At 40.9% G+C, this 12,252-nt stretch overlaps 1 protein-coding gene across 2 annotated transcripts in view; it reads left to right on the top strand.

Moving 5' to 3' along the window:
* The window catches only part of PTPRO (protein tyrosine phosphatase receptor type O), a 48,140-nt gene that overhangs the window by 19,048 nt on the left and 16,840 nt on the right, over nt 1-12,252 (top strand). For both annotated transcript variants that reach the window (XM_065887934.1, XM_065887933.1), the window contains 2 exons: nt 804-885; nt 10,655-10,745. In XM_065887934.1, the coding sequence (XP_065744006.1) occupies nt 804-885; nt 10,655-10,745 (173 nt within the window). The remainder of the gene's footprint in view (nt 1-803; nt 886-10,654; nt 10,746-12,252) is intronic.

The following is a 12,252-nucleotide window of genomic DNA, read 5'->3' as shown; positions in this document are numbered from 1 at the left end:
GGCAGCTAGAGAAAACCACAGGAAATAAAACCCAATTCTTATTCCAAAAAAAAACCCAAAAAACAAGGAAGAAGGTGAGCACTTCTGCTACTGATGCAGAAACATAAACTCAGATGTGTTACTTGATTGTCCTGAACCATTTTGCTATGCAAGGCTCTGAACACAACTCTGAGAGAGAGAGAGAGAGAGAGAGAGAGAGAGAGAGCGAGAGCGCTCTGAGAGCTCCCTGGAGAAATGTTTCCTGCCAGGACACTGCCTTTGCTCTGGGAAGACAATGCAGCACAATTCCTTACACTTGTAAAGCTGTTTAAACTTCCACGTTTCTGTAACCTGTAACATACTGTGTGTCAACTTTGTGATGTAGGTATCACTCTGATTTTTCATAGATGAGCATGTTAAATCTCAGAAGAGTTAGGTAAATAAAGTAAAACTGTAATTCGAACAGGTCTTCAGACTAATCCTTTGTTTCTTCCCATAAACTGGGGTTTTCTAGAAACAACACATATACCTGTGAGTGTATGAGTGTGTGTATATGTAATGTTTTACTGCTAAAGTAAAAGCCAATTAAAAATCTAGAGGTTTCTCCTATCCTCAAGGAAGTTTAATATATAGGGCTCTCTTTTTAATTATAAAATATTAGTGACTGGTAACTTTAACCAAAAAAAAAAAAAGAGTGCTAACCTCTGAGAAGTAAGAAGAAAATTGCAAGAAAATTGTTCATGTTTGAGAAGTATGGTGTTAAACGCTATATGACACCTATCAACAGGATTTTTAAAACATACCTTTCTTTGTATTTGACAAAGCCCGGTGCAACTGGATGACTTTGACGCCTACATCAAGGATATGGCCAAAGACTCTGATTATAAATTTTCTCTTCAATTTGAGGTGAGTGAATACAGTTTTTCCTACCCTCTGTGGGCACGGGAGTTGGCAGCTTTGTACCAGTGTCATCCCCCTGCTCACTAGGCAGTGCTGGTGGTGTGGTTCATAATGGACAGGATGGTAACTGGGCTTGGGGGTACCTAATGTGCTGGTTCAGAGCCAGGATGTCAACCCTTAGTTAGGAGGTCAGGGTTTGGGTGGCACGAATGAAAGAAAGAAGAGAAGAGATGCAGGTACTGCGGGTGCTGGGGTGAACAAACATGGTAACAGAAGTTTTCAATGGTAACATTGAAAACCATGGGGATGGAAAGTGCAGGGAGAAAGCAAGCTGAGGATTGAGATCCGGAACAATTTCTCTTTCAGGGGATTTTTAGTGTGTTTCTCATGCCACTTAGGACACAGTAAGGGTGGGTGGTGGATGAATTGGACCCCTTTGTCTCCTGAGCATATAAGAGCCTGATGTCTCTTTTGCTGTAGGACTCTTGGCATTCTACTGCGCATGTCTTTGTGAGGTTTTGTTTTCTTTTCTTGGAGAAATTGGAGAAAGAGAGTTACACATGCTTTGTGTAAAAGAAGAACAAAATTGGCAACATCTTTTTCTGAAGCACACATATTTCTTTGATTCCAAGAACGTGTCAGAGTAGATGGAAAAGGGTCTAGGATCTCAGTCGTGTGAGGGATACAACTGGTCCTCAGGTTTTCTTCCCACACATTTCACAGCTCAGAACATAGTCTGGATAGCCTCCCATTCTTCAGCCTTCCAGCGAGGCTCAGGGAGACCAGGGAGAAGGGAAAGATAAAGTGACTTTTCTAAATTATGTCATTTTTTTTTAAAGCCCCTTAGCTGCTTTTCCTGTGAGACACCAGGTGGTAGAATGTAGCTGCTCTCTCATTATCCATATTCATTTCTTCTTTCCTCACATCAGCCAAAGACAGCTTTGTTCTGCAAGAATCAGCAGGAATCCTGGTATGGATATTCATTCTAACAGGGAATTTAAGGATGAGAAGAATCTTATACATTAGCAAATACAAAGCCCCCAAACTGTCACCTGTGTCATGAGAAATGCCACATAAAGCCTGGCTCAGTCATCCATTGTACGCAGGTGCATGAGAAATTATAAATGCTACACCAAATGCTATACCTCGAAGAACAGAAACTCAATTTGAAATGGAGATCTATGGTGAGGATGGCATTTCAGAAGAGTATACCAACGAAAGGAGGATGCTTTTTATAAGAAAACATAAGCCCAAACTCAGAAGAGAATAAATATCTAGATAATTCTGATAAAAATTATATTGTAGTTACACTTTCTATTTTTTACCTTTTTTTTTTTTTTTTTTGCGGTACGCGGGCCTCTCACTGCTGTGGCCTCTCCCGTTGCGGAGCACAGTCTCCGGACACGCAGGCTCACGGGCCCAGCCGCTCCACGGCACCTGGGATCTTCCCGAACCGGGGCACGAACCTGTGTCCCCTGCATCGGCAGGCGGACTCTCAAACACTGCGCTACCAGGGAAGCCCAGCCACAGTCTCTTAATTCCTACCAGATGATATGACCTTGGTGGAACAGCCAGGGTCACTGCCTTTCCTGGAAGGATTAGGAGTACCCCCAATTCATGTCATCAAACCCCAGTGTAACTATTACTGTGCTTCTGAATTGCATCATTATAAAAGGAAGTTCAGTGAATCATTTTCTGGTAAAAAGAAAATATTTTTTTCAGTTGTGAATGACAGAAATACAATTCAAACTAGTTTAGACCAAAGAAGAAGGGAATTTGTTCAAAGGATAACTAAGGTATCTCATATAATCAAAGGAAAGGTTGAATAGCTAAACCAGTAGGAGAGCAGGGAAGCAGCTCAGTCTCAGGAATGGCTGGAATCAGGGGCCACACACCTGAAAAGACTCCCTCTTTTTATTTCTCATTTCTACTTCTCTCTTTGTCTTGGCCTCACTTTCTTTGGCTGCAAACCAACCTCTTTCTCATAGTGGAAAATGCGACCGCAATCAGCCTCGGAGTATCACACCTATGGTTGCCAAAGGGAATCATTGACTGTCTTTCTTGTTCGTAGTTTAAAAAATAACAGGGGAGGATTCTGATTGGCTGGCATGGCTAATGATGTCTACTCACACTGTCTGCAGCCTGGGAGGGCAGAATTACGGAAGAAAAGGACAGTTCTTATTGGTACCATGTGGATAAACCAGAAACCAAGAGCATTATACCCAAAGAGAGGACCACGCAATAAGTGATTAGATCTGAGCTTCAGCTGCTTCAAAAATGTGAAAAGTTGAATGGTCAATTTTATGACTAAATATTCAGTTTACAATATGCTGAGGGCTTCTATATATTCAAGGTATAAATGAACACATTCAAGCTTATTTCATAGGATTTATAACGCAGATAGGAATGTACCAAACTGAGAGTCCAAAATCCTGGATCCTCACTACTGCTTTCCCACTAATTAATATAGGAAAAAATCAGTTTCTCGTCACCTCAGTTTCTTCATCTCTAGAATGGGTAAGTTGAACACAGAGTGGTTCTCAGCTGGACCTGTACCAGGCAGTGCCCTAGGGGGAGTTTGGGGGTGTGTGGTCATCCTAATGGCTTGGGAGTAGTATTTAATGGGGAAAGGGACAGCAATGTTAAGTGTTCTGCAACGAGTGGGACAGTCTCACACAATAAAGAATTGTCCCAAGCCAGTGGTATTCCATGGAGAGACACTGGACTAAACTGGGGACAAGGTTACATCGAAGCTTTATAATTCTTACATATTAGTCAGGGTTCTCTAGAGAAACAGAACCGATAGGAGACATATACATATATATTTATATTTATACATATATATACACATATATAATATATGTTAATTATATTATTATATAATTATATTATATGATTATTATATAATTATATTTTATAATATGAAGATCGTATATATGATAATACAATAGAAGATAGAAGCTGATAGATAGATAGATAGGTGGAGAGATTTATTTGAAGGAATTGGCTCACACAGCTGTGGCAGCTGGCAAGTATGAAATCTATAGGGTACCCAGGGACGAGCTGATGTTGCCACTCAAGTCCAAAGGCAATCTGGAGGTAGAATTCCTTCCTCCTCAGGAGACCTCAATCTTTTAAGGCCTTCAACTGAGTGATGAGGTCCACTCACATTATGGAAGGTAATCTGCTTTCTCGAGTCTACTGGTTTAAATGTTAATTACAGCTAAAAAAATACCTTCATCCAACATCTAGACTGATGTTTGACCAAGCAACTTGGTGCTATGAGTAGCCAAGTTGACTCATAAAATCAGCCATCACGCCATGACCTGAAGACATGTTTAGTAATTTTTGTTTATTTTAAGGATATTTTTTCATATCCCTTTGTTCTTAGAACATCATTGGTCAAATATGTAATTTATTTGGTGGCAAGTCCTGATGTTGTATCTCTGCTCTGGTGAGAAAATAGAAATTACTCTCCAGAAGTCTGTTTTAAATCACAGGCTCAGACTGTAGGTTTTGGACTAACATTTGCTTAAGCAGTGACCTAGTGGTCTGACTCACTTCCTTTTTCATTTGACAGCCTCCTAGGAATTGCCAACCTCCAACTCCACCCAACCGCACATCCTCAGGTTCAGTGTCAGAGTAACCCCATCTATTTTCAAAGACCCATTGTGCTTTCATACCTGACTTCAGGGTGAATGTCCAACCTTTCACGTGGCAGCCCTCAAATTTTCCTGAACTTGATAATTAATGGAGGCTTAAGAAAAAAAAATGTTTCTTGCTCTAATGGGACCCCAAGAGGGTATAGAGATGGCTGAATCAATTGGGCTAGCTAAATTCAGTATCGGACAGTTATTTGCTCTGTTTCTATTAATGCTTAATACCTGTATTCATGTTGACACTGACATGGAAAGATCACACTCATATTGAGACGTTATATCATTTATAAACATCATGCAAATTGAAACTGTCTGGATTTACATGTATTACCAGTACCAGTCATACATGAAGCTACACGAGTTGCTAATTTGCATTCACTGAATAAATTCCTTTTTCGCTCTGTATCTGATTTCAGATCTGTTGGAAAGATTGATTATCCTTCTGATGAAAATATACATCTTTTCTTAAGGAGGTTTGGGACCCGGGGATTAGATTCAATTTCTCATTTCTATTGTCTCATGTTGAGAACGTTTCAAAGAGCCAGAATTTAGAGCTTGGAATCTGAGATCCCATAAGACGTAGCATGTATTGTTCATTTTGCCATTAATTTCTGTACTTTGTGTTTGATCAGGATGCTAGGAAAGCCCTCACTACCTTTGTTTGGAGATGTGGCTGCATAGGTTAGAACAAAACTATATCGCTTGCCACATAGTTCATAGGAGATGATCTTTGATTTCTGGTAGTAGCTCCCATTTGTAGCTGTTCTTTTTTTTTTTTTTAAACCTTAACTATTTATTTATTATTTTTTTGGCTGAGTTAGGTCTTCATTGCTGTGCACGGGCTTTCCCTAGTTGCGGGGAGTGGGGGCTACTCTTCGCTGCAGTGCGTGGGCTCCTCATTGCAGTGCCTTCTCTTGTAGTGGAACATGGGTTCTAGGCATGAGGGCTTCAGTAGCTGTGGCACGTGGGCTCAGGAGTTGTGGCTCACGGGCTTAGCTGCTCCACGGCATGTGGGATCTTCTCAGACCAGGGATCGAACCTGTGTCCCCTGCATTGGCAGGCAGATTCTTAACACTGCACCACTAGGGAAGTCACTGTAGCTGTTTTTATTTGTGTTTCAGTACAGTTCCCTGGAGACCTACGTGCAGCATTGCTGAAATAAGTCATCTCACACCCTCTCCAACAGTTCTTACAGAAGGGGTCTTACTTTTTTCCCAGACCTGAGTTTCCTCTGCTCTCATTCCTCATTGCCTAGGTTTTGGTCTCTGTTTCCAAGTGCCTGTACTAGTAATTTGTCTAGTGATTGGAACGTTACCTCTAAATCCCATCCTAGAGCCCAGGGCCCTACTAGCTATTGCTAGACTGTCCTGAGGTTGACATCCTTCTTACCCAGTATTACATCAGGTGTCCAAGTCTCCCATTCTTCCTTCAGAGTACCTGTTATAGGTGTTGGAGCCCTAATTGCGTAGTTCTCCAGAATGTGAACTTATTTGGAAATAGAGGCATTGCAGATGTAATTAAGATGAGGTCATCCTGGAGTAGGGTGGGCTCTTAATCCAATGTGTCTAGGGTCTTATGAAAAGATAGCCATGTGAAGACACAGAGACAAAGAGAGAGAATCCCATATGATGACAAAGGCAGAGATTGGAGTCATGCACCTGCAAGTGAAGGAAAACCAAGGATTGCCAACAAACCATCAGAAGCTAGGAAGAGGTGTGCCCCTGCAGGTTACAGAGGGCATATGTCCCTGCTGACACCTTGATTTCGGATTTCAAGCCTTCATTATTATAAGACGATAAATTCCTGTTAAGCCAGCAGTCCCCAACCTTTTTGGCACCAGGGACCGGTTTCGTGGAAGGCAATTTTTCCATGGCTTGGGGGTGGGGGTGGGGGTGGGGATGGTTCAGGCAGTAATGCGAGCGACAGGGAGTGGCAGATGAAGCTTTGCTCACTCGCTGGCCCGCCGCTCACTTCCTGCTGTGTGGCCCGGTTCCTAGCAGGCCATGGTCTGGTACCGGTCCGTGGCCCAGGGGTTGGGGACCCCTGTGTTAAGCCACCCAGTTTGTGGCACTTTGTCATGACAGCCCTAGGGAACTAATACAGAACATCACTAAATACCTTGCTCTAAATCCTTTCTTCTCCCTTTGCGTTTACCTGAAAAGTAACCAGTCATTGCCCAATCCCATTGGACCTTTCACTGGCCATAGATGGAACCTCTTATGTCAACAACACAGGTCACATTGTTTCTCCTGACTTGTCCTGTAGTCTAGTCATCTATCTCATTTGATTCTAATGTCCAACCTCATCTGAAAGAAAACAACAAACGCTTATCACCTGTTGACATTGTTACAGACTCTAAAGCCAGAATACAGCTTGTGCTCTTCCAAGAAGATGTGGTACATCTTATGGAACGAAGGTATCCCCCACCTTCCCAAATTCATATGTTGAAGTCCAAGCCCCAGTGTGATGGTATATTTGGAGATGGGGTCTTTGGGAAGTGGTTAGGGTTAGATGAGGTCATGAGGATAGGGCCCTCATGATGAAATTAGTGCCCTCATAAGAAGAGACACTAGAGACGTTGCTTTCTCTTCTCCCCCCACCATGTACACACAAAGAAGAGATCAACTGAGCACACAGTAAGACAGTGGCCATCTACAAACCAAGAGAAACCTCATAGTGAAACCTACCTTGCCAGCACCTGATTCTTGGATGTCCTAGCTTCCAGAACTATGAGGAATAAATTTGTTTCACCCACCCAGCCTAAGGTATTTTGTTATGGCAACCCAGGCATACAATGCATGTGTTTGTGCCCCGCTTTTCAAGACCGTATGCTTCAAACACAGCCAAAACAGCACACACTGCCATTGGCTTCAGTGACTGTATCGGTTTCCTAGGGGGCTGCCACAACAAATTACCATAATCTTGGTGACTTAAAACAACAGAATTGTACTCTCTCACAATTCTAGAGGCCAGATGTCTAAAATTAAAGCGTTAGCAAGGCCATGCTCCCCCTTTGAAGGCTCTAGGGGAGAATCCTTCTTTGTCTCTTCCAGTGACCCTGGGCATCTTTGGCTTATAGCTGTATAGCTCTAATCAATGCTTTCATCGTCATATGGCTTCTCCTCTTCTCTCTTTTATAAGGACACTTATCATTAGATTTAGAGGCCACCCAGATAATACAGGATGATCTTATCTTATGATTCTTAATTACACCTGCAAAGACTCTTTTTTCCTAATAAGATCACATTCACAGGTTCTGGGGGTTCCGACATGGACATATCTTTGGAGGGATTATCATTCAACACTATGGATGACTATGTAACCTAGAAAAAACCCCCACAATGATAAATTATATTAGAAACAAAACCGGTGAAAGAAAATTCAAAAATGACTTATGTTGGTTTCAGGCCATCACCTCATACTTTGCCTTCATGAAGATTGAAGCCTCTGGAGTTTCCATGTGGTTGGAAAAAAAATAACTGCAAAGCTACTGGGCTGGAAACTTAGTATTTGATTTTCCACTTGGTGACAGGCTGAATTACAAAAGATTGCAAGGCATTTTGGGTATACATGCCATTCCTGCTTTGCTGCAATGTAACTTTGGCAATTTACATTTACAGTATTCAGCCAATTAAATCACTCTTATCAACTTAGGGCATTTACAGCAGGGAGGCAACACACAATTAAAGTTCTATCAGTTAGTCAGCTTCCATATGTGCTCCAGCTCTCAGCCTCAATCTGTTTCCACAGTTTCTTTTGGTACCGGAGGACTTTTCCTGTGGCTTATCAGTCTGTCCTCAAAGTGGGGCTTTATTGGGGGAGAGTTGTTCAGTTAGCACAAATGGCAAAGGAGGGAGAAATTATGGAGCCAGAATCAAAGAATCATAATGGAAGCATTTCACAATCATGATCAATAGTGCTGCATTAATATTTATTGAGTTTAATCACTCCATTTGATAGTCACTATATACCAGTGAGGTATGGAAAAATTATGAGCCTTATCTTACAGATAATTAAACTGATGTTAACGAGAGTTGGAATACTTTTTCAAGACCCTGCAGTTTATAAGCGGTCCACCAAAATAAGCCAGATATTTTGACAAACTATCTATAAAGACACTCCCCAAAGGAGGTAGATTTCCAAAATATTTTAAGCAATGGAAACATCATTTAAGTACGCTTATAGCTGCCAAGAGGAGCTAACCTAAAAATAACACTGATTTGGTTGAAGTTTGCTAAAAATAAATTTTGTTTCTTATAAGAATAATATAATCAGTCTTTGACAACCCTTTAAAATGGAAAAAACAGTTATAAAGGAAAAATGACAAGCTTCTGTTTAAGGGCATTTGGCAAGCAAGGGTTTTGCCCGAGATGAAAAAAAACTTCTAAATTTGTAAACTGAAGACCAAAGTCAGGATAGTTGGTCTTAAGATTGACTTCGACTTGGGCCAAGAGCTCGCAATTTTGCGAGCTTGGAAAGCCAACAGTGATAGAGAGAAATCTGGACAATTAGATCAGTTCATCCATGTTGACTGCAGCTTGCATTCCAATGCCATTAAACACGCACACTAAGCTACCAAAGAACTTCTCTGTGGACGTAGCAGACATCCCAAGAACTGGGTATCTATAACATTTGCTTCGCATGGGTACTTGAATCAAGACACTGAACGCACACACACCAAAAAAATTCCCTGCTCAATCTCTCAAAACATCATCAAATGTTTCCAACTCCCTTCAAAACTCTTTCAAAGACTCTCCAAAATTCTTCCCCCGGAGAAGTATTCCTCCAGCTTACGATTCTTTAAGGTAATAATTGGGAGGAATCATGAAGAATAGCATCCCGTACATGTAAATTAAATTTCCAGCAAGTGGTGTCTCTACTTGTTCACTTAATAGTCTCATAGAAAAATGCATACTATGTATGTAACCCCATTCCTAGATGGTTAGACAGACTGTTTACTAATGTCGCCCTCGGATTTGTATGGGATTTGCTGCATTGGTCATGCTGCACAAGTCCAGGGAGCACCATTTATGTAGACCACAGAATAACTGATACCCCCGGAGAAAGGTGGCTTGACTCCAACCCCTGTTTCCTATCAGACACATGTCATGGAAGCTTAGAAACCCCCTTTTCCAGTAACATAGATTTTCTGAAGTATGTTTGCTGTCTGTTTATATAAAAATTGCTTTATCAGTGCACCTTCTGATAATAGAATTTATAAGAGTAATGATACACACAAACAGATACTTGGATGTTCCTATTTTCATGGAAGGGTTTGCCTACCCACTACTGCGTCATCCTTATTTTGGGGTTTTATTACCAGATTTTAGTGACTGTCAATCCTGTATCTTGTAACGTGGAGAATATGCCCTACTTCTTGTTCCTCACTCTCTCCTTCTCTACCTTCTCAAAAGCTCATCACCTTCAGGAGAAATACCTACAATTCCTCATAGAATAGGAAATATTTATGCAAACTGCGTAAGTTTCAGTTACCCTGTACCTCCAAAAATCGGAAACCTACTTCTGTTTTCAAATTTTCCATACCCCTGAGTGTAATGCATATAATTCTTACCTTCTCCAAGTGATCACTTAGCTATCCAAGGTCTTTATGTATTACATCAGTCAGCTATTACTGCAATAATGCTATATAAGAAACGACCTCAAAACCTCAGTGACCTACAACACTTATTTTTCTCATTTGTGGCTCTGTGGGACAGAGGAGATCATTCTACTTCAGGCTGTGGGTCAGAGTCTGTTCCATGTGTCTTCTCATCCTGGGACCACTAGCTTTCCTGGGCATGTTCTTTGCAAGCAGATGGCAGAAGCACAAGAGAACAAACCAAGCTGAGCAAACACATTTAAAGCTTCTGATTGGATGCGAGTTCTACCCAACTTCACTGGCCAAAAGCAAGGTGGCAACAGTAGGATGGAGAAGTACACTCTGCCCAAAAAGGGAGCCACAGTGACATCGTAAAGCAAAGGGGGTGTGATGATTGTGATCATTCTATTAGAGGCAGGAAGTGAAGAATAATCCAGTATGAGCAATAAACCGATGTGAACAGTAATGCAATCCATACCATGTATGGGAATCTCGAATCATTCTCTGTCTTTCACAGGAGTTGAAGCTGATTGGACTGGATATTCCACACTTTGCTGCAGACCTTCCACTGAACCGATGTAAAAATCGCTACACAAACATCCTACCATGTAAGATTGTCAATAATGCTGATCCTACTCATGTCTTCCCAGGGCTGAAGGGCTGTTACTGAAGAGTAATCAGTTTCAGGGACCTCTGGCCAGACCCAGTAACGGTCTGTATCTTCAGAGCCATCTCTGTGATTGCATTGATCACACTGGTGTTTGATGTCATTAGATCCTGTCATATGTAGGAAAATTTAATAATTATGCTTTTAAATCAATTGTATCTGAACAGAAAAGACTGACCATTTGGCTTTTCGGAGATCAAAAAGTATTCGCCAAATTAGGGACAAGATAATCTGTGCTCATAATCTATTTTCAGTCAGTTCATTGACAATGGAAGGAAGCAAATGGAAAGGGAGGCAAGGTGTGAAAACACCTCTCTTCTTACTTCTGGCAAATTCTGCCATTCCTTAGCATTTTGTAATAAAAGTAACATTCAAAGAACAAAATAATGCCATTTGCAGCAACATGAATGGACCTAGAGCCTGTCATACTGAGTGAAGTAAGTCAGACACAGAAAGACAAATATCATATGATATCGCTTACATGTGGAATCTAAAAGGGTACAAATGAACTTATTTACAAAACAGAAATAGAGTCACAGATGTAGAAAACAAACTTGTGGTTACCAAGGGATAAGGGGGGGAGGGATAAATTGGGAGATTGAGACTGACATATACACGCTACTATATATAAAATAAATAACTAATAGGGACCTATGGTATAGCACAGGGAACTCTACTCAGTACTCTGTAATGGCCTCTATGGGAAAAGAATCTAAAAGAAAAAGAGTGAATATATGTATATGTATAACTGGTTCACTTTGCTGTACAGCAGAAACTAACACAACACTGTAAATCAACTAGAGTCCAATAAATTTTTTTTAAAAAGCAACAAAGAAAAAGTAGTATAAAGTACTTACAGGACAATTAAAATACCTTCCAATATAGATTTAACTTTCCTCTCTGCTACACTCTAGGGGGAGCTGGGAAAGAAGGGAAAAGTGCAAAGCTCTAGAAAAAGAACTCCCTCCTTTAAAAAGGTTCTTGACAAAATTAAGTAGTATTATCATTACAACACCTTACTTCTGTACACATTTCAGTATTTACTTTTTTCATGTGAAGTCCGTTTACAAAAAGACCATCAACTCCATCTTCTCTTCTCGAGGCTTCCCAAAAGTAGTGAATTCTCTGGATGTCCCTGAGTGAAATGGAAATCCTGTGTTTAGGCTACATTCTATGGCCTTCCACGCAACCTACCAAATATTTTAGTTCCTGTACATATTCTCCACAATCCCCAAAAAACCTGGAGACCACTCTTTCAAGGACAGGAGGGCTGAGGGGAGGAAATATTGGTGGGGAGATATTTATATATTTGTTTAAACCAGAAGCTAAGATTGAGATAGGCTAAAATATTAAGCTAAAATAAATTTTATCTACCTAGCATATCACTGACCGATTTGACTTGGTACTGAGTACAGATATTGGGTACAGAATTGTCTTGACAAGTCTTC

The sequence above is a fragment of the Phocoena phocoena genome, chromosome 11 (genome assembly GCF_963924675.1).
Source record: "Phocoena phocoena chromosome 11, mPhoPho1.1, whole genome shotgun sequence".
NCBI classification, from domain to species: Eukaryota; Metazoa; Chordata; class Mammalia; order Artiodactyla; family Phocoenidae; genus Phocoena; species Phocoena phocoena.
This window is presented reverse-complemented; position numbering and strand designations above follow the sequence as displayed.